General features: G+C 41.8%; 3 protein-coding genes across 17 annotated transcripts in view; 1 reads left to right on the top strand and 2 right to left on the bottom strand.

Annotated features, from left to right (window-relative positions):
* The window catches only part of LOC114853799 (transcription factor Sox-2-like), a 191,967-nt gene extending 183,129 nt beyond the window's left edge, over positions 1-8,838 (bottom strand). For 3 of the 5 annotated variants that reach the window (XR_008694628.1, XR_008694629.1, XR_008694630.1), the window contains exons 1-4: positions 7,557-8,838; positions 3,250-3,339; positions 1,092-2,101; positions 782-834 (exon numbers count right to left, since the gene is read on the bottom strand). The gene's annotated coding sequence lies outside the window, so the exon portion shown is untranslated. Of the gene's footprint in view, positions 1-781; positions 835-1,091; positions 2,102-3,249; positions 3,340-7,556 lie in introns of those variants that run through there. The other 2 variants (XM_055508586.1, XM_055508585.1) reach the window with 1 other exon arrangement.
* A 291-nt stretch (positions 8,839-9,129) lies between these two features.
* Positions 9,130-10,822, top strand: dnajc19 (DnaJ (Hsp40) homolog, subfamily C, member 19). Its single transcript, XM_029147597.3, has 6 exons — positions 9,130-9,279; positions 9,543-9,594; positions 9,961-10,034; positions 10,120-10,199; positions 10,339-10,409; positions 10,655-10,822. The coding sequence occupies exons 1-6, from the start codon at positions 9,277-9,279 to the stop codon at positions 10,723-10,725; spliced, it is 351 nt and encodes a 116-aa protein (XP_029003430.1). The 5' UTR covers positions 9,130-9,276; the 3' UTR covers positions 10,726-10,822.
* A 201-nt stretch (positions 10,823-11,023) lies between these two features.
* fxr1 (FMR1 autosomal homolog 1) lies at positions 11,024-19,987 on the bottom strand. 11 transcript variants are annotated; one of them, XM_029147588.3, is made up of 19 exons: positions 19,853-19,987; positions 18,102-18,154; positions 17,919-18,012; positions 17,760-17,831; positions 17,478-17,626; positions 17,302-17,395; positions 17,037-17,153; positions 16,724-16,894; positions 16,495-16,573; positions 16,144-16,253; positions 15,929-16,015; positions 15,152-15,283; positions 14,826-15,042; positions 14,597-14,690; positions 14,296-14,411; positions 13,780-13,986; positions 13,496-13,573; positions 12,893-12,975; positions 11,024-12,765 (listed from the first exon to the last, which is right to left on the bottom strand). In XM_029147588.3, the coding sequence occupies exons 1-19, from the start codon at positions 19,901-19,903 to the stop codon at positions 12,580-12,582; spliced, it is 2,190 nt and encodes a 729-aa protein (XP_029003421.1). In that variant the 5' UTR covers positions 19,904-19,987; the 3' UTR covers positions 11,024-12,579. The 11 variants fall into 11 exon arrangements, with proteins under 11 accessions (XP_029003421.1, XP_029003420.1, XP_029003419.1 ...); XM_029147587.3 differs by having other exon boundaries at positions 15,929-16,021; XM_029147586.3 differs by having other exon boundaries at positions 15,929-16,024.
* Positions 19,988-22,713: the final 2,726 nt, after the last annotated feature.

Raw genomic sequence — 22,713 nt, forward strand, 5'->3', positions numbered from 1 at the left:
ACAGGAAGTTTTAATCAAACTAAAACATGTTAATAATGAAACAGAAGCTATTTAGGCGTCAGGGTGATTCTGTGGTTCTGGTTTGGAACCTTTTTGCAGCCTGGGGCCTTTGAGCATGGCATCAGCAGCATTTGGATGCGTCCTCCTCATCAGCAACACAAAGACAACAACCTTCCAGTCTACACTAGCATGCTGTGTATTGCAGCACAACTTCAACTGAGCACCACAAGCCACTGTAAACGAGTTCCTCCACTTCGCTCATGTTTTGACAAAAATTATTCAAATAATCAAATCACCATCTTCACTTCACTAAAACATCACTTCCAAAATTCTAGGCTCAGAGAAGGAAAAGACTGCTCTTTTCTAGTCTTCATTAGCTCAATGCGCCTAAACAGGTCCATGTGTGACTCTTACAAGCACTTACACGCATTTGACTCTTATCACAGCGTTGTGCAGTTTCAACACTAACACTTAGATTTGCATGTGTTGCCTTTTTAACTATTGTACATATGAGCTCCTGTTGAACTCTAACCTCTGAGTTACAGAGGAGCAACGCAAATTAAAAAATTAAAAACTGAAGGTCATCACACACAGAACACAACAACCCTAATCTATGTTTGAGAACTGAATTCCTACTTTAGCTACGGAGACGAACAAGTAGGACCTGCAGTGTGTAACTGAGTGCATTCAGAGACGAGGACTGTCCAGGACAAACGCAGTGGGAAAGAGATTCAAAAGCTGCATCTCACAGTGAAAGTAGGAACCAGAACCCAGAACTCACCAGCCTCTGCTGCAGGACGACACACCAGGTACCAGCTGTCAGCCAGGGTCCATCTGCAGGCCACAGAGAACGGGCTACACTTTAATGACACGTTGTCTGAAGCCATCTAATAACAGGCTCGTTTACAGCATCTGAGCTGGATACAATAAACCGATTGATTTTCCAGGTAAAGTCGGTCAGTTTCTCTCTGATTACAAACTATGTGAATGGAATTCTGTCAATAACATTTAGCTACTGTTATTCTCAGACACGCGTAGTTAACAGAAACAGACATGTAATTCATTAAATTCATTCAAATGAAGGGACTGACCTTTAATAATCCATGACATCGCTCTGTGCCACTCAGGTAATAATCCAGCAGATTCCCACAGGTTTCCATGCGTCCTTCAGGTGCAGGCGTCCTCGCAGAGGACCGGGATAATGAAAAGAGCTGAAATCCTCCTTCTGCCCCTCGTAATCCTCCTGCACAGTGATGACTGCGGGACGCTCCATCGCCTTCATATCTCCACGCTCCCTTACGGAGGTGTTGCACCTCTGGATGCGGGGCCGGCCCCGTGCACCTGTGACAGGAGCACAGGTGAGAGCTCAGCCGCTCCTGCCTCGTCGCCCTCAGCGTTGACAACTCTGTTGCTCTGCCTGTTCCTCCGAGTGTCTCTGCCAAGAGACGCCGGGCACAGCCGTCGCGTTTGCCGCTCTTTGCCAAACACACACATACACAGAGGAGAGTGTTGTGTTTTTTGTTTTTTTTCCAGCAGCCAAGCTAACCCTGAGCCGGGGCCCGGTCTGCCTTTGAAATGCTCTCTAGCCCACAAACACAAGACGGCTTTCATTATCTTGCCCGTCGCAGCGCAAGGCCTAGCTTCTAAAAGCTACTGATTTCTTTCTTCCCTTAGCCCCCTGCACAAAGGGAGGGCATTTTGTAAATTACTTGCTCGTTTCAGACCAACAAAAGGTACTTTCATTGAACCCTCCTCCCCCCCCACTGCTCTCCCTCTATCCTCCCGCCATTTGATTTTGCTCAAATTTGATTACAAGGCTTGAAAAAGGAGGGGAAGAAAAGAGAAGAGGAAATAAGAAAGCCCCACAGATGGTGTGTTCATTCAGTGCTGTGAATGGCTTTATGTGGGCTGCCTTTATACATGTGGCAATCCAAAGATGCTTCACCCGCTCCGCTAAAAAAAGAACTTGACAAAATTATTGGTTTGGCGGCTTTCTTACACGACTGACACAGGGATCTCTCAGAAAGAAAAGGCTGCCGTCTCTTTCTTTCTTTCACTCTCCTTGTCTCCGCAGCTCACGCTCTCTCTCCGGGTCGCACACCTTGATCAAAACAAACTAAATTAGGTGTTTGATTGCCAAAGAAAGTGTGTGTTTGCTTGTGCGCGTGCTGTCGTATTAATAACCACCTGCCCTGGGCCGACGCAGCGGGGCCACATTCCAAGACAACAAAGTTGGATATTCAGCAGATTGCATAGGAGGCAAATTAGCGGAGACACTCAGACATTAGATGTGACGCTGTACGTGTGCGTGCATCGCACATCAACGTGCCTCAAATCACACCACTCAACTTGAACTTGAAAACATTAGCCAACACAAAGCGCTGAGCGTTCGGTCCTCTCACAGGCTATAATTCCAGTTTCCACAATGAACCACTCACTCTGCACTTGTTTTTCCGCAGGAGGATAATTATAGGTCTGCAGACGCATACAAGCACACACACTGGAGTCCTGCAGCTCTTTTGCCTTCTCAGTAACACACACAATGTGTGTGTGCAGCCGAACAGCCAGGGAACAGTCAACTCTGACTTGTTTCCATTACCAGATCATGCACTACGGTGCGTGGGAGGATGATAGTGGTGGTCTGGGAAGCTGCGTGGCCACTGTGGTCAGAGAGACTAATGGACAGGAGGCAGTTTATTCCTGAACCCAGAGGAGCCCTCAGAGTCCAGGTCACATGCTGTGATAAAAAGTGTCCATCATCAAGCTGATGTTTCACAGGCAGAAATCAGAAAAAGGTTCCAATCCTCACGCTGCAGAAATATCTTCATTTATTTATTTTTGAAATGAAGAAGATCTGCTTGATTTACAGCAGCTACTGAGCTGTTGACCATAGCCAACATGTTCACATAACTGTTCAATACTCTTTGCCTGTTAATCCATAAAACAAGACAAAACCTCATGATGGCACCAGATGAAAAGTGAAAGTTTTTTTGAATTAGTTACGTGAATATTATTGAAGCTACAAATAAAAGTGGAGGTACTTGTTAAGTGGAAGGGGGTCATGGTAAAATAAGTCAGATTCTACACCTGAATGCACCACGGACTGGTTAAAAGCAAAGATTAATCAAAAGTCAATTAAATGAGAAGTTTAACATTATTCCTGGGAGCCTTCAAACATTGAAAAACCAAAAAGCAGCAAATCAAATAAGAGGTGTTTTAAAACAAGTCTATCATGGTCATTATACTCACATCTCTGTGCCAACAAATGCTCGCTCATCATGTGAACCGCTTCATCCTCACAAAGGTCACGGGGCTGATGGGGTCTATCCTACAAAAACACTAGCACAGAAGAACGCAGGCGTCATGTTAAACCTACACATCAAATCTGTGAAAATAAAGAGAGAGAGAGTCATCCATCAGACGAGCAGTCCCTGCTGTAGTTATTTATCATAATGACACAATGACAAGAGAATGATATTCGTACCAAAATTGACCAACCAAAATTGAAGCTTTTTAATGTTTTTATCCTTATGCAAAAGTGGTGGAGACGGACCTTTGTTTTTCTGTACGTTTATTGAAACATTTCTGAGGATGGTTTTAAAAAACAAATATTTCAAATGTTTGGTAAATTAGAAACTATGGTGCAGCCTAAAGGATGATAAGTGGGTTTCTACAGCCGTTTAGTTAATATGGGTTCTAACTGAGCTTTGGACTGATGCTGGTATATTTAAACCAAAACATGTCGGACCAATGTGCTGATTCAACTCAACACACACACACAAGAAATCGGCACCTGGAACCTACTTAGTGTACTAAAGTGAACCAAGCTTCAAGAATTCAAATAATTCTGCCCCTATAGGAAATATTGTTTCAAAGAAATCCCGGCTGCACACGCCCACCTAAACCTTAGACACCCAGAGCTTCAGAGAGCAGAGATATGAAGCTGTAAATGCTGACAGGCCAGAACAGCAGCTCTCACAGCTTCCATATCTCCACTTTAAAGATATTACCACCAGCCATCAGCACCGCTCGACCCATATTACATTTTCCCTCCAACCCGGTTGACCGAGGATCCCCACAGCGCCGCTGCCAACACACTTTCCCAGGGAAGCTGCCACTTCTTACAAAATGAGCACAATTTGATTCTGTTATTACTGATGAGGACCGAGATCCCCTCGCTGGTCAGAACATTCGTAATCGGCAGTTAGGTCTTCATCCACAAACCTGAAGTAATTATTGTCTCAAGATAAAAATGGGAAGCAGAGGTGGGTTTTTTAAAAGGAGAAAATAAACTAGATAGAAATGACCTTAATATTATTTCTCTCACCGGGTATTTCCAATAAGAGTATTCCATCAGAAGCTTTGATAAAAGGATTATGTAGCCAGCTTTATGCAGCTGGAGTCAAATCTGGATATGGAAGGAGAGCTGTTTGATTGAATAATTCTTGTTTCCTTCTGCCAGGCTAGCAGTCCTCTTTGGGGAAAGTCAAAAATCAGCATTATGCCAGATTTACAACCTAACCATCCTCCCCCTAAAAGAACTAGCTGTGAAATAAACAATAACTCTCCAATGCAGTTTTGCATATAACCTAAACCGCATGCAGTTTTGAACGGATACATACATTTACGTCTGTAATATCCAGTACGAGTATGAAAAAAAGCAAAACAGATCAAATAAAAACCTGTGACGCCAAAATAAAAAAAATGACATCACTAAAAAAAGTGGCATAACTTCTTCAAAAGATTTTGAGGTTTAAACACTGTAGGTTAATCAATTGTCAGATTTGGCAACTAAAAAAAGACAATTCCATCTATGAAAGGATTAAAAACAGCACAAAGCACATTGTTCCCGATGCCTCGTTTCCTGCTGGTATCAAGCATCATCAGCAGGCCGCGCTCGCTGCCGTTTACACGTGTGACCTCAGCGTTTAGTTATCATAACAGGGTTACGACCTTGTGACCTGCAGTCATTACTGCCGCCTCCTCCAATCAGCCTCCAAAGCTGCGATAAGGCTGCTGGGAGAGGGGGCGCATTAGATTTATGTGTGTGTGTGTGTGTGTGTGTGTGTGTGTGTGTGTGTGTGTGTGTGTGTGTGTGTGTGTGTGTGTGTGTGTGTGTGTGTGTGTGTGTGTGTGTGTGTGTGTGTGCTGTCACATCCAAGCCTTAAAAGAACATGAGGAAAAAAACACCAAAGTCCAGCATGTTGATGTCATTTCCCTCCTAACGCCTTTGGGATTAGCACTTTGGTTTAAGGTTAAGATGAGTATTAAGATCAAGTGCAGGTCAGGAATGAGATTGGAATGGACGACGGTCTGGTGTTAGTACTTGGGTTTAGGTTAACACTAAACCATGTTACCATAATGTCGAGGTTAAAGCACTACACATATGTTTAAAAGACGAAACGTCATTAATCATTCTGTATGATTCATACATGGTAAATCTAAATCCATAACTGACTACAAGAAGGCACCACCTTCCTCTGTCCATACACAAATGTGCTACACAAACCAGTGGGACATTTAAAACATAAAATACACATCTAAGACTTCCAAAGTCTACTGTGTAGACCTGGACACATCATTGGATCCTGGACTTTCTAATAACCAATCACTATGTTAGCATTAGCATACCTCGTCTGGTAAAGGGGCACCGGGGGTGTGTCGCCCTGCTCTACACACTTTCTACACATGGCTACCGGTACTCTACCTCCCACCCACATCATTTTGTTTGCTGATGATGCAGCTGTATTTGCTTTTATTGTGCACAAACAGGAAGCAGGTTGAGCAACTGGCTGCATGATGTATCAATCACAATCTGGTCCTTAACACAAAAGATTGAAAGGACGACAGTCCCCATGTCTGGACAGCTCATCCATCACCTCCTGAACACTGGACGTGGGGCAGTTACTGGACAATCTGACCTGGGGCACCTAACGGCCTCACCAGAATCACCTGAGGAAACAAGAGCGAACTGCCCCAGAACAGAAACGTGTAGTGAACTACTACTGTTCAATATGGTACAATAAGAGTTTTTACTGAACTTTCTTTCAGCCGTTTGTCAGTCTGCATCTATAAGACCATAACCTTCATGGAATCCACCGTCCTGTGTGATGTTGCCTGTTATCATGACATGTAGGATGCAATAACATAACCATTAATAATAATCATTCTGGGATCAGTGGTTAACTGTATGAGGAGAAAAAGATGCTCAAAACACCTCTGGACCCACAACAGCGGCCCGACTCCCCGGCTGCTTCGGACCAGAACCCGGGACTCAAGAGTAAAGATGAGCCCCAACAGTCTACCCTGAGCTTATGCTACAACTACCGGTACTATGTAGCCAAACTGAAGCCAGTAAGATCTAATAAATTTGGGTGTAGTACTTTGTATTTTTAAAAAGCACAAGAAGCAAAACTAACTACGTTTATATTAGTTTTTGTTACTTAACAATGATTTTAGCAGCAGAGGTGATTTTTACAGTTTGTCACTTTATGGTCAAATAATAAACATGTTCTTAGTTTTACAAATGAAAAGAAAGCAACACACTTAATATGCAATTAACAGTACAATACGAGCTCAGCCCTTTCTCGCCAACATTTTAATACCACATTCCAATCAATACCACATTCTAAAAAAATTACAATTTTTGACTAATGTGTCTTTTACGTAAAGAACAACAGGCAAACCAGCAGCCATGTACGACAACTGTATAAAGATGCTTAAAAAATATGTTAAATGCATATTCAAACATAACAGAACTTAATCTAATTTTGCTCAGATTCATTACATGAAGTTAGAAAAAGAGAAAAAACGGATAAAATTGACTTAAAGATACATGTGACAGGAGGCAGTGTCAAAAAGTCATGTACATCAAAAGAGATGTAGGGTTTAAGCGTATGATGTCAGCAGCACCACGCCTACTAGCAGAAAGAAGAGGTTCTTATGAAGTCACTCTGAAACTGGTCCAGTGCCAGAGGTCCGAGCAGCCTCCATCAAACGTGAGTCCGTCAAGCATCACTTCCATCTAAACCAGCAGAACAGAGTCAAGGCTCCTGTCGCTTCTTTGTCACCTGTTTGCTACAAGACAATCTGTGCAAACGTCCTCCTTAAACTGCACACACGGACCGCGTCCAAACTTTTAGGAACTTCAGACAAATGCTTCCACGATTAGTAAAACACTGCAAAGCCTTCTTCTTCTTCTTCTTCTATCACAGCGTGCAGGTCACCTTGCACGTGCACTCATCCTCCTCAGCGCACAATGCAAATAAGTCCACCTGCAACTCACTCACAAAACAGTATCAAATGCAGCCCTGGGTGGTTCAAAGCTAAAAAAATCCCTCCTCGGACGGTTTCGCAGCCTACCTCCTGTCCCTGAAGCATCCCATTGTCATGCCTAATCACTCCGCACAATCATAAACAATCGCACAACTTTTTTGTTCGTCCCTCTCTGTTTATGCAGTTCCCACAAGGCATTGCCTTTCAGACTCTCCCCCTCCAGCAGCGAAGATGTCGGGGAAACAAATAACAGCAGAAAAACAAAAAGTCTCCCGAAATACCTGGTGGATGCCCAAAGGAAGGCGCTGGGCAGACAGATGAGCAGATAGGTTCCCTCTGTCCTCGTCTCAGGCTGCCTCCTCTCTGCGCGTGCTGTGGAGAGTGACTGCTCACAGCCTGCTTGGCATATCTAATTAGAGCCCGGCTGTTGCCACTATCGGGCAGAGGATCTACCTCTCCAATCTCTCCTGACTCAATCTTCCCCATCTCTGATTTTCTTTTATATTTATGCTGGAATATTTAATTGTAGACAAAAGGTTACTCTGGGCGCTATTCATCACACACAGGCAGAATAATCTCCTTTAAAAGGCTTGACATTTCAGGCTTTTCAAAAGGGGCTGAAAAAATTATATCCCCGCTTTTGTTAATCAATGAAGTAGAACTCCCCCGAACAAAAGAATTAAATTGCTTGGTTGGGTTAATAAAACACACAGAAATAGCTGCTTCCTGTGGGCTTTTGTGGCTGCCACTGGCTCCCCCCATATGCAACCACCACTGTAATTCCATATGATTTGGGGGGCAAAACTCTCATTTCTCCACACAGTTGGCTTTTTAAATCCTATTGAATGCGCAGTCTGTGATGCTGGCTGATTGGGACCTCTCGCCTGAGCCCGGCTGCCAGGCGAGCAGAACCGGCTCTCTCCATTCAAATGTGACTTCCACTAAGGAGAGACAGCGGGTCCACTACAATTTACAATTTCTATACTACCCCTGCCTCAGAAAAACATTGTAATTATGTAGATGATAGGGGCAATAATTAGGCCCTTCAGTGTCCTATTGTGTTCGCTGCCGCGGCGCCTCAGTCCAATGGTAGAAGCGACACGTTGGGGTTTAAATTGCTCCTTACAGACAGCCTGCAGATGTTCAGTGTCGTCTGTCCCGTTGCTGCAGCTTCACCCGCAGCCTCCGTGTGCAGCTATGCACGGAGGAGCCGCATGGGAGCGCGTGGCAGCGGTGATGGCAACAATGTTATTAGATATAAAAAAGTGTACATTGCGCCACAGTCCTTTGAAAAGGACAAGAAAGTGTTTAAGTGGAGGCTAATCAGCTCGTAGCAGCCCCTTTTGTAAATGTCGATATGAAATATAAAAGCAAAGTAAGATATTAGATATTGGAGATATTTTGTAGTAATAAACAAACGAAATAGAGAATGTAAATCACCAAGTCCATTGCCGGTGGGATTAAAGTGGATAACATCAGATTGTTTGCTAACAGCAGCATTAGCCTAACCGCCAAGTTACAAATAGTACTTCAGAGTAAAACTGAAAATAAACACTGAACCCACTGATCTTACCGCCACACGCCTTCAGTCAACACAATCCAGTTCAAACTACCAAACGTCATGTTAGGATGGTAGTCACGTTTAAATACACACATTTCTTCAGAAATATCCTATATGTTCTTTGCGTTCCTTCACTTCTGAATAGCAGAAAAAAGAGGAATATGCCGTAGGACTGTGTATTCGCTGGTACCAACACAATTCACTGACGTTTTGTTGTGTTTATCAAACAATAATGACTAAAAATGGACTAAGTTCTTCTGCAAGGCAATTGGATTACATTGAGGAATAACGTACTTTTGGACTGCAAACCTGGCAACACGCTTTACGACAGTTCACTGCGATTTCCGGTATAAACACATGGAACGTCACATCGTAGAAAACATGAGAGGTCAGAAGTTAAGGTCCTAGTCTTCAGCGGAGACGGAACAGAATACAGAGACATGGTATTACTTACTGTTATTTACAAAAAGGCTTGGCCTAAAATCTCGGCATAATTTAACCTCTAATGAATAGTTCGATATTGTTGTAGTAAATGGCTAAGCTAGCGCTAGCATTAGCTTGTCTGTGGTGCATGGTCCAGCACAATGTGAACAAACATTCTGATGAGTTGCCGTAAGATGTATAATGGTTTTGTTCATTATCAGTAGCTGTGTTTTGTGGAGGATCGTCTGTATTCTCACGACTCTTTGCTCTCCTGTGACCACAGACCGGTTCCATGGTGGCGGTGGGACTGGCTCTGGCAGCAGCCGGATTTGCAGGTAAGTACCTCAACTAATGTACAGTTGTATTCTGCCTTTTAACATGAACGGACTCAAGTCTGGGGTCTGAAATAGCAAATAAAGATTTTTATTAGTTTGGTTCAAACAATAACTGTTTCATTCAGTTATTGTTGTTTTTGGCTTCTGCTTATATTTATGATTAGTTTATACAGTAGTACAGTATATATTGATGTATTATTGGTGAAATGCGTTTCTTACTCTAGACCATGTTTGTTTCTAACAATGGTGTAAAGACAACAATGCCGCCAGTAATAAAAAGTAATAAAATCTAAATGTTTCATTTCTAAATTAAAGTTAAGTTACTCTAGAATAAACATATTCCTTTCTCTGTTCTTTGTTCCCCAGGTCGCTATGCTTTGCAGGCCATGAAGCAGATGGAGCCTCAGGTGAAACAGGCCATTCAGAGCTTCCCCAAAACGGTACGTGTAACAGTATAGTTGTTCTCTCCCCCACTCTCTTTAAGTGTTTTTCTGTGTGGGACTGTAAATGCGTGTGTTGTTGCAGGCATTTGGAGGAGGCTACTACCGAGGTGGATTTGAACCAAAGATGACCAAGAGAGAAGCTGCCCTTGTTTTAGGTGTCAGGTATGTCTAATCTACAGCAGTCAGACAGGGACTTTTGTCATTGAACATATGGTTTATGAAGGCATTAGATTCTGTGCTTTTGGCAGTCATTACGATGGTTACCGAATATTACAATAAGAGGTTGGTGATGTCTCTCTAGCCCCACAGCTAACAGGAATAAAATCAGAGAAGCCCACAGAAAACTGATGATCCTGAACCATCCAGATAGAGGTATGTGGAAACCTACAGCAAGAAACTTGGCAAACTATGCTATAGTACTTATACAAATTGATGTGCTGCAGCAGTTACTTCGATTATTTATCCACATAAGATATATGTATTGTTTTTTATGTAAAATAACAATTATCAAACATCGTTCAGTTTTATAAACCCTACTGATACAGTGGTGACTTAAATGTTGCTTTAATATTAAAATACAGTGTTTCATCTGAAATAACTGGATATTTGTGTTACAGGTGGATCTCCATACATAGCGGCTAAGATAAATGAAGCAAAGGACCTGATGGACAGCCAGGTCAAGAAATAGAGCTGGACATTCTAATAAAAGCACTGCTGTATTGACCTGGGTAATTAACAGGTTTTTCTTACTGTTCTCAAAAATAAACAATTGTACGAACTATCAACAGATTTTTCTATATTTATTCTGTGTATGGGGTTTTATATGGTGCTATGGTTTCAAGCAGAGAGCCATTTCAAAGCTTTTTGGAGAAATGACTGAACTAAATATTGTACACACGCAACATATTACACAATACTCAGGATTACATTGTGTCCAGCTTCCTTGAACTTTACGAGTTCCTTGAAGAGAATCAGACACACAGGGATTTAGATCTAAATGGAAGATCAAGTTTATTTAAGAACTACCTGCATACAAAACATATTGCACATCAACCAGAACGTTCCTTAAAAAAAAGCAAAAAGGAAAAAAAAAACATACTGTAGTTGACCCAACAAAAACACTTGGGATGTTACAACTCTCAGTAGTCCAAACTGTCTCCAAAAGAACTCTTAGCAACAAACACGTGTTTTAGTGTCAAGAAAAAGAAGAGCTATCTTTTTTTAAATACTGTACATTTTTTTAATAAATAATCCAAATAAATCTCCTTCCTAAGTGAAACAGTCATGACCAGTTTCCAGCCAGTCGGTCTGTGGAAGAACCATAAAAATGACAACGTCGTCACCTGAGCTCGGTTTTCCAGAAACATCTCAGCACATCTCATTTTTACCACTGCAACATGTATAAGGATTGTTCTGTTAATATTTAATAAAACTGTCAAATGATTAGCAATGACATGTTTCTAGGAAACCCAGCACTGATGTCTACATCTCTGTCCAGCACTAAACAGTAACAGGTCAGTTTTCAGACTTAATTACAATCCACTTTTTTTTTTTAACAGAAAATGGTTATGTTTCAGTGCAAAGAAAACAACTCTTCTATTGTTTCTTCTCCAGACACGCTGTAATAACATTTTGTCTACGACTCAATTGGTTGCATATTGAAAAAGAGAAAGCAGCTAATGTCAAACTCCTCAACAGGTACATATACAAAGGTTAACTAGACTCATTTTCTCCACAAACATTAAGAACAGACACACCTGATTTAAAAAAGAAAAAGATATGCCTCTGAAATCATTTCACCTGCCTAGAGCGCCATGAGAGTACAAAGAGCACATTGAGATAGTTTAACTGGTAGATGAGGGCAACTAAGTAACACAGAAATAGATGAAATGATTTCAGATGGTGTGCAGAGCCAGGCAACAACTTGTTGATTCTACTCTCAAGGCACAACAGCTGATCACATGTATCTTAGATTTACTCGGGTTTCCAACAAAATCTGCACTGTGGTACTGCTCATGCAGAACATTTAGTTTACAAAGTACGTCAGATGCACAAAACACCTCTCGGTCTGATCTGAGGCAGACTTCTCTTCTAATGGCCTGCTGTGGTGTTACTTTCCCCCATGAAAAAGAACAGCTGCATTTATACCACAGTATGAACTGAGTGGAATCCCTTTCTACATTTGAAAAATACTGCATTCAGTCCAACCTTAGCGTAAGCTGTTAATGAATAGTGGACCGAAAGGTACAGTAGGGATGTCGGTGACTATCTTTGGCAAGCTCATACTGGAAGAACTATTGTAAAAAAAAGAGAGAGAATGTGTAAAATGGATAGTTGGACAGAATTCAGTGTAAAGGGGAAGTTAATGTTCAGACGTCCATAACTTGCACAGTGAAACAGGTTTCAAATATTTGGAAAGTAAATAAACAGTGCATGTTGTTTTTAAATGTTTCAGCTTTAAAGCTGCTTTAAAGACAAGAGGATTTAATCAAGTGCAGCCAAAGATGTTTAAATTTGAAACTATTTCCTTTGCTTAATCTGACTAAGAGAGACCGTTAACAACCAGCTGTGGACCTGAGTCCTCCTTGTAGGAAACCTTGGCAGGCCTCTCGGTGGAAGACCTACTGGCGGCATTGTTGTCTTCACTGTCAGCAGCGTTATTATTAGAACCATTGGTGGATGCCAAGACAGATTGCGGGCTGTGCTCAGCAATGGTATCCACCTGACCCTGTGAAACACAGAATGAACAAAAGCAGCATTTTCAGCATATGTACTATCAAGAAACATAAACTATATGTAGTTGTCGAAGCTGAATACATATTAATCACATTGTCACATGGCCTTTAAGTACTAACCACATCCTTGTTTTTCTTTGTGTCCTTGGTGGTCATCTGCCTGCTCTGAGATTCAGCCCTGGATATGTAGTCGGCCACGGTTACTGTACGGATGAAAAACGGACAAAAGATAAACGCGTAATAATAACTATCCTTTTTGAAATCTATCAGCAAAACCATCAAAGATGTTCATGATTTTGGAATCTGGCAATATATACAATATATATTTAAACCAGAGCAAATTGCTGTGAGAAGGCATGGTCAGTGTTCGAAAGGTCACAAAAGTAGGAAACACACGAGTAAAATCAGTCCATCTGACACATTAGTAAAAAAAAATATATACACAAGGAGGACGCACACTTACTGTATGTGCAACAAACCAGGTGTACAGGTTACAGTATTAACAACAGCCTCATTCTCAATAGGTGTCAATCCATTAACCGCGATCAATCCTTCACCAAGCCTTTCAGAAGCACTTAGTTTCAAGGTAAATACGTAGATTAGCAAGGTGTCAACTATTATTTTTAGACACACACAAGCAACAAGGGGCCTGATGCACAGCCCCTTAGCCAAGCTGTTAGCAGCGCTGTTCAGGTATGGGGGGCTGGCAGTTGCCAAGGTTACCTGGCTGCCTCTCTTGAGGCAGATGCACGTGGCGACGGCGACTACGGTTGCGTCGCTGGGGTTTAGCTTCAGTCTCATCTAGAGGTGTTTGGTCGTCACAAAGACACGAATTTGGGTCTTAAAGGCTCTTTAAACCAGAAACCTACTTTTGAACTGCACAGACCTATTTCACACTTCTAATGGAAAATGACGACTTGTCTGGCAGCAGTTAACACAGACAAAAATATATGAATGACATTTACTGCTGTTTTTTCAAAATGCACTGTATCCCCGGATTTCCCTACCGATTCCATTTTCGCTCATTGAGGCATTGTCTGACTCGCTCATGCCATCCATCAGCGTGGCGTCTTCATCTGTTCGGCGACGTCGAGATCTTCTGCGACGGTTCGCAGGCAGGTTAGACTCGCTAGCATCTGTATCGGCCGTCTGGTCTGTCTCTGTGTTTGTGTCCAAGGTTCCATAGGTATGGTTGTCCTCATGGTCCCGAGGTCCTGCAATGGTTACATCAGATTCAGTTCAAGTAAGGCGTGATAAGAGCCTGAAACGTGTTTCACTGTGTGAATTTATCGATCCAAACTGACACATTCTAGATACCAGCAAACCTGGAAACTGTTTTTTTATGCTTTAAGTCTATTTGTTTTCTCCCCTTGATCAAGCTTGACATCCACATACAGGTGTTTAAATGAGTTGCAGACCATTTATGTGTAAAAAGATTGTAAAAACATCCCTGTTTTCTTTCATTTGAGTCAACCCAAAATGTCCATTCTGTAATGCTAACGTGCTGCTCATGTCTCATTTACCAGAGCTGTATCCTCCTCTTCCTCCTCTCCCCCTTCCTCCAGGCCCTCCTCGGCCTCTGCCTGGGCCTGGCCTTCTACGCCCATCTCGCATTGGTCTAGGGCCTCTCTCTCTCTCTCTGCAAGTCAGTCATTGAAAATCTCAAGCTCAGTGGTTGAAATTAAAATCGGAAGTCATGAAAATACATGCAGTACAAAATCTAATGTTGAATGATTGAGATTGTAGGCCTGATACACATCCATGACATTATCAGCAGCTGACCCTTTGTGCACATCTTTGGGTTTTATTGTAAACTAAATGTACCTGTTTTGATCTTCTCCAGCCAGGGACCAGTCACTGAGCTCATCCCTTCGCTCTGAATCAGTCTCGGAGGCATTGGAGTGCTCTGAATTGGTGCCTGAAATCAAGCAAAGCACAGCATCTTTTAAATTATGCTGATTTTTGATGTTAAAAGTAATGCAAAAGTTTATTTCTTAGTTCTTGCACAAACAGCGCATCCTTACGTATACGCTTGATTTGAAAAAATACCAACCATATCCTGTGCTGTAGCTGTGGCCTCTGCGTCCACGTCCTCGACCACTGTAGGAGCGGCTGACATGTGAAGATGATGAAGAGGCGTTGGCACTGCTGTCTGCGTTATGCCCTCCTCCTCCTCCTCCTCTCTCCCTGTCAGCCGGCCGATGGCCCTGGGTAATCTGACGTAGCTGTTCATCAATCTGCATTCGTTCAAGACGAAGCTGCTCAATCTCCTAGACGGCAAGAAAAAGTAGCAGTAGTGGTGAAAAGAAAGAGGGGGAAAAAATTGAACCAAATCAAATGGCTTTAAAAGGAGGATTATCACAGGTTGGGTCATCATACATCTACACAAAATTGTGAGTCTCTTTTGTTGCTTATTCTGAATCTTGCTAGGTTGGTTCCCTGTGTATAATCCATAATCTGCCTCAGCTCTTCCTCTAGCTGCTGGCCCGCTGCAAGAAGCTCCACCATGTCCTACACACAGAGCGCACAACACACACACCAAGACAGCACAGAACACGCAAACAGCACAGGACAAACACACATGCAGTGCAAAATGTATATACAACACCGTTATTAGTATAAGGGAGTGAGTTATTGTGTGTTTGATAAACATGTGTAGCAGATATACTAAAAGTGAAGACTGAGTACATGAGAAATACAGCAATGACCAGTAGGAAATTACTTATTATATGTAGAGACCTAATATAGCCTCTCTACCACTTAAGGCCTGTCAGATGGGTCCTGATCCTGCTCAGCTCAGGTTTAAGTAACTTATTAGTATCCACAGAGATAACATATATCTTCTGCTGTACTACTTATTAGAAATCTCGTTGTCTTTCAGGTGTTACTTTATTTTGGTTCTGTGTAGTTGAACAAATAAAGCAGTGTTAGTGTTAAAATAGAACCAAAGCTAACTAAACTGCAGACTTACTGACACAGCTAAAATAGGTTAGTTACGGCTTATGTATCCACAATTCCACAACAAGCTGCATTCCATGCTTCTTAACTAATGAAACACTGATTGTCAAAGCAAGAGTGAAAGCAAAGTCTGGCAAAAGCATCAAAAGCAAGTGCAGTTACCTAATTCTATTACACAGGCACACAAAGTATTCTTACGTTGAGGTAAGAGATGTGATACTCCAACAAGACCTGGACATTACCAATGCTCTCCTTAGTACCAACAAAGGTAAAGGGGACCATTCCCTGTGTCGACAAAACACAAAAAACACAGCACAAATGTTAGTATGCACCTGAGAGGAAAATTAACAAAAGTATCAATATTCAGCAAGCAGCGTCATCAGTAGTAGTACACGTTGCAGTAGCAGGCTTACTTCCTGTCGAGGCTGCTTGGTGTCATTGTCTCCTTCAATCCGGACCCTCACCACACCAGACTTGTCCACAATCTCCTGGATTACCTTACCGTTCTTACCAATCACTTTACCTTTAGCAAGGGAAGATAAGATGGTAAGCTGTGGTTTATATGGCTCACAGTAAAACATCTCACAGACGAGCCAATAACTCTGGCACATAAACTGTTTCTGTATTTTACAGTATTTTTTTCATGTTGCACTGTTACCAGTATGTTACCAGTTACCATGGCTAACGTGAAGCGCATTTTAATTTCAGTTTCCATGGGATTTCCCTGAAGACATTTTGGGGATCTCCAAGATAGGTCCACATACCAACAAGGTTTCTTGGCACTTGAACAGAATCCTCCAGAAACTCCAGGTAGTTCCTGGCCTTCTTCACAGCTTCTTCTGTCTGAAAGACAACATAGAGTCACATTCCCCTAACACATAGCCATAGTAAACAATAAGCAAATAAATCAAAACTAATCATTGCTTGAGAATTTCCATACACCAATTTTTCAGCATATCAAGCATGTCAAGTACAACACTCTTACTACTGTACCTCTCCATAAATCCTGAAAGTGCCAGTCTCCTCATCCAATTCAATGGCAGTGACACCGGGAACTTTCCGAGCTTGCTGGATGTTGCTGCCATGGCTACCAATGGCCAGGCCCATCAGATCAGGTCTCACCATGAACTCCTCCTGGAAGGATGACACCAGCTGCCTGGAGCTCTAAACAAAATAAGAGGTAGGAGTTGGATTTTTAAAACGTCTTTTAACGCATGTTATTCACACATTTTTGCATACTGCTTATCTCACCCTTAAGGGTACTATACTGCCACATTTAGACCTTCGTGTTGTCACATGTACTGACCTCAAGGTGCTTCGTGGCCTCCTGGTTGCGAGACATTAGAAGCAACTTGGTCCTGAGGCTGCGCAGGTGCATGTCACTCAGCAAAGACACACGTTTTACTGTCGTCTCATTGGTGGACTGAAGACACAGCAACACACACAGGAAATAAATACATTATTAGTTCATACTGCTCATTTGGGGCCAATGACTTCATCTACAATAAAAATACACCAACAATGCTCAACAAATCTAACAAGCCATAACAGAACTACAGTAAGACAGTCACCACAATCAGTAGTTGGCTGGTCTCAGGGCAGTATGAGACATGACAGGCTCCCACGGCTTTCTTGAATTCTTTATGGGCGTTCTCATTCTGGCACCTGTCAAACATAATACAGAAGAAACCATAAGTATAAAGGTATTTAATGGCCAAGACCTATTCATTTTTATAACAGTACATACGCTTCTTGTAGATCCTGAGGAACAGGGACAGTGCACTTGTGGAAGGAGTTCTTGGTGATAGCCTTGTTGGGGTTAACGGGCCGCAAGCGCTCAAAGGTCACAATCTCATTGTAGGTGGCATCACAGGCTGCATACTCAATCACATAAAACTGCAAAGACAGTTTCAGTGTATGAAATGTACAAATGTGTAACTGTTATGAAATGATAAAAAAAAACTAAAGAGTAATATTGCTTGTTTTTTATATTGAAGTAAAACAGCATATTATTTTGCAAAGTACTCACATCTCCCTTCATCATACGGACTTTAGCCAACCACCAACCGCAAGGCTCCTGGTCATTGGCTCTGGAGAAAATCTGACAGATGATTTTGAAACAAATTAGTACACAAAACAGAAACAATGGGAATTTTGAAAAAAGAAACTATACGCATGTCTTTCTCACCTCCACGTCCTCGCCCTCTCCAATCTCCTTCTTGGCATCAGAGGGTGGTGGCAGCCTGACATCACAGAAGGGCACCTGGCGTTCTGGCTGCCAGCTGTAAACAAGACAAAGAAACTGTTATCATGCTTAAATTTTATAGGTCTGACTTGAATTGTTTTCTGAGGTTTGAAAAGACAGACTCACTTGTTCTCAAAGGCAATGGTGAGAGAGTCATCGTGGATATCTTTGACAAAGCCCTGCAGAACAGCAACAAACATAAGAGAACCATCAGCTACGTACAGTGGCTGTAATGAACAGAAAAAAAGCTCCCTTAGCTTAGCTTTGTAACAGATGTAAAAACTATTTCAAGTACTAAGAGACAGTCTTTATAAACACTGTTGATTCAAACTTACAGCTGGCTTTAACAAACAGATTCCTTATAACAGAAAACAGTCCAGTAAAGTGAAAAAAGGAAATATTAATTAGTGAAAACTAAATTCTTGACCAGAAGCTACATTAACAATATCTTTATACCTGGCAAACTAAACTAAATAGGACACCACTTAGGCGGACAGGAATTTTAATGGGTACTGTGCATTTGGTTTATACAAGCTATGTGTAACTTGCCAAAACTTACATTACTGCTACTAGTATTTGTAGTTGAAGCCCACCTTACTGCCAAAGCATGTGTTACAAAATTATGAAAACACGCAAATTCATCCTCCTCCTAGTAGTAAAAATCAGTAGTAAAAATCGTTATGTAACCATGTCAAATAAAAAAGTTAGTTTATTATGGTAGAAAAAACACAACACAAATGTTAACAAGCTAACAAGATAGTTGAATACAGAATATGTTTCTGATTAACGTCATGTCTTCAATTCCAACATTCTGAATTAGTGTCTACTGCCCGTTTATGTTGACAAGTTTGTGTCATTGTTACAAAGCACAGCCCTGAAGCGTGAGCCTGGAAACGACAAACATGACAACTGTCAACGTCCTTTACACATTGTCTGTGAGCCAACTTTAAATATTTAAGCCCTCACGAACCTGACACATTAGAACAATGAATAATACATGAACAAAAATTATGTCTTAATATTTCAGCTTATTAGATTGGATTCGTCCTGGAAGAGTGCAGTGTACAAAGGGAGTGAGAAGCACTAAATTGAGACTGAAAGTAAAAGGAGAGAATCTAATGTGAAATAGAAAGTGTGGAAGATCCAACAAAGAACCACAACAGCAGGGGAAATAAAAGACATAGCAGGGAATGAGTGAAAGAGACTAGTAGTTTAAGCAGCAGGTCCAGAAATAGCTTCTAGGTCTGTGGTATCAGTAGCCCTCCTCTGACATACCAGCTGCTCGGGATTGACAAGGAACAGCTGGTTCACGCATACAAAAAATATCTTGGGCATGATGAGAGATCAAATAATAGACAGCCGTGCAGATCATGAGAGCTCTCACCTCTAAGCAACACATGCTTTAATAAACTACACGATCTGAAGTTATCGCAGTTAAACAGCGTAAATAACAGCGGGCTCCAGATACAGTGTCTGACCGTAACTTACTTTAGCTTCATCTTTCGACGTCAACAGTTAAGCAACTAGCAACTTAGCGTTAGCTAACTTTTAGTTAGCTCGGTCAGATTGCAAACGCCCGTCAAGCAAAACTGTTAACACCACTGATTTGTCACATATACCGCTTACTGGAAACACGTTTGTCTTCATTACATAGTGAGAACAAGGAAAAATCTTTAAAAAGTGTCAGTGGGGAAATAATGACGAACGATGCTAGCTCAGAAAGCTAGTTCTGGCTAGCACAGCTAGTACCAGCTAACGTCAAGCAGCCTGAGGGTGAAGCGAAACTCCAAACGCGTTTCCGTCGAATGTTAGACCAAAACACTACATCGTACAAGCGGTTATTGTGTCTGTGTCCGTGTCAATAACCCGGTATTTACCTTGTAATAAGCCCCGTTGGAGCCACGGACCTCCACCGCCAGTTCTTCCATATTGGACACGCAAAGGATGCTGGGACGACAGGTGCTCGTTAACCAGGAGGGAGGTGACGGACCCTGAGGTGGCAGCTGCGCGAAACGCAAACGCAAACCCAGATCTTCAGTGACGAGTAAAAGCGTCGAAGTGGTTAAAAAGTACTTTACAGGAAGACGATAAATCTAAAGTTGTTAAATCATCATTTGATGGCTTCTGTTCAGACATTTAGGGTTTGTGCTACAGAAATAGAGCAGGAAAATTAGAGTTTAACAAATCCTCTTCAGTTTCCTTATAAAAACACAACCTGGGACCTGAGCACTAGCTGCGCTGATAATAGAAGCAGGACGTAGTGTAGCTTCATCTCTGTAAAGATGTTCTGGATGCTTTGCTCTGTTTGGCAGATGTGGACCTGTGGATGTGAATTCATCCACTCTCTGTACCATGACTTACAAAATCACACCTTTTCTTCCTCGATGAGAGTTTGGTGTCATCAGGTGATCAAACTCATCAACTAAACTAAACAGCAGAAAACACGTGGATGTGTGATGATTACTCATTTAAGGTCACGTTTGACGTTTTGTAGTTCATCACATTTTAAGGTAAGCAGGTTTATGTGCATAAAATGGTCTTTTCTCTCTACGTACATTGCTCTGTTTACCTTCACAGCCTCTTGGGCTGCTGTCTTATCTATTTAAACACACCTTGTGCTCCTGAATGGGAGCAGTATTCTGCCACTGCCTCTTTAGAAACAACCACTGTGACACCTAGTGGCCGACAGTTCAACTCCTGTTGCTGCTGTACACAAGATTTCTGTTTCGATTTAGCACCACCACCAGACTTTACTGGAAATGCACTGCACAGCTCAGTGTACAAACAACCTCCACAGGGCATATTTGAAACTCTGACACAAATCTGAGGTTCAGAAAGAAGGATTTTGCTTTTTTATTTGCACTTTATTCTGGAAAATCATTTGACTGAGATTGCTTAAATGCCGCTTGTTTGCAATGAAATTCCCCAGAAGTGATTTGACCTCCACATGGTCATAGAAGACAAACAATCACTGCTGAGCCCAACATACATCTAATTTACCAGAAAAAAGATGTGAGAGATGAGAAAAAGATGAGAAAGTAAACTAACAGCTGCCATTCTCTGATTATTAAATCAGATAATGGTTCCATACAGAAAATATTACTGAAGGACAACAATCACGTTTAAGGATTTCTGGTGCTATGAAAGAATCCAACATGATCATATTATGATAATGAATAACAGAGGGGTCTGTGACTGACCTATGAATCAAATCCAATGTGATGTGTGACTTGTATTTTCATAATGTTCAAATGCTGACAGGGCTTTTAAGAATGCTTACTTACTACAATGTAGGTGGATGATGTTGTATAAAATAATAATTTGGTGCAGTATAAACTAAAGAATATCCACCTCAACTGAAAGACTTTGTCTGTATTAACAGAATAAAAAAGCCACTGCTTTATTCTCTCCTAGCTTTCAGAAGGAGCGGGAATGAAGTGACCCAGTAGCAGCACTTAATGTATCATGAAATGAACGAGGTCTGAGCTGAACATCAATCAGATAAGTTTATGTGATTTAATATAGTTTTCTGCAAGAAAAGACGAAAAAAGGAAAGACATTTACAAATGTTACAGTAAATGTTCAAACCGACTAAAAGTAGCCTTTAGTTCACAATGCAGTATTAATAATATTATGTCAGTCTGAAGCCAAATACTTAAAAGGAGTATGACGTTTAGTGACTTATGGCTGTTCAAGGCTGTTATTGTAGAACAAGTCATAGTGATTATGCGGTTACACAGTTAACATAAAGGAAATAAACGTACAGTTAAACATTAAATAAAGCACAAACAGTAAGAAGCTTTAAAAACAGGCCGAGGCAGCGGCTGCGTAGAAAAGAGACAAATTATTACACAGCAAAACATACAAATATGTTTCTTTGGGGAAATTTTGGGGAAATCTTTGATGCGCTCTGACACTGGGATGTGGCAGCGATGAAGACAGCATGTTCCCATAGTGGTTGCACTGTGCATAATGTGTGTGTGTGTGTGTGTGTGTGTGTGTGTGTGTGTGTGTGTGTGTGTGTGTGTGTGTGTGTGTGTGTGTGTGTGTGTGTGTGTCAGTGGAAAATATTCTGCTTGGTCTGAAGACATTACCAAAGACCCTCACAGGCGGCCTGATAGTCGGTCCTTACGTTCTGATTTAAACCAGTTTACCAATTCCATTATGCTAAGCCCGAACACTGGTTGGGAAATGATGAACGATTATGTGAAACACATAATCTCCCTGCTGCACCATCATGGCAATATGACAGCCAAATTTCATTCATTCTATCCAATTCCTTCCTTATTTAAGGAAAGAAAATTACTGGTCCCAGTAATCAGATATGTAGCGAGGCTGTGTGCGCGAGTTAAGCCCACTCCCATTAGGCTTCTGCTTCGCTCCTGCCGGAGTCAAACACACGCACGCACGCAGACACACACTGGCGCGGGAAGACGGATACACATGTTCCACATGTCTGACCCTCCTCGCTTCTCACATCCCCTTTCACCCGTTTCAAGGACTATTATTTGGCCCTGATATATTCTCTACAACATCATCCGTTAGCGATGCCAGTTTGAAACACAGTGTCCCTTAAGTGGTTTAGAGAGCGGCATCCGGGCGCCCGCCTGCACACACACACACACACACACACACACACACACACACACACACACACACACACACACTTCAGCCTCGCCTCCTCTCCTCACACTTCTGAAAAGAAGGCCCGAACAAATGTTCCTTCTCCAAACAACGT

This window comes from Betta splendens, chromosome 4, assembly GCF_900634795.4.
Source record: "Betta splendens chromosome 4, fBetSpl5.4, whole genome shotgun sequence".
Classification (NCBI taxonomy): Eukaryota; Metazoa; Chordata; class Actinopteri; order Anabantiformes; family Osphronemidae; genus Betta; species Betta splendens.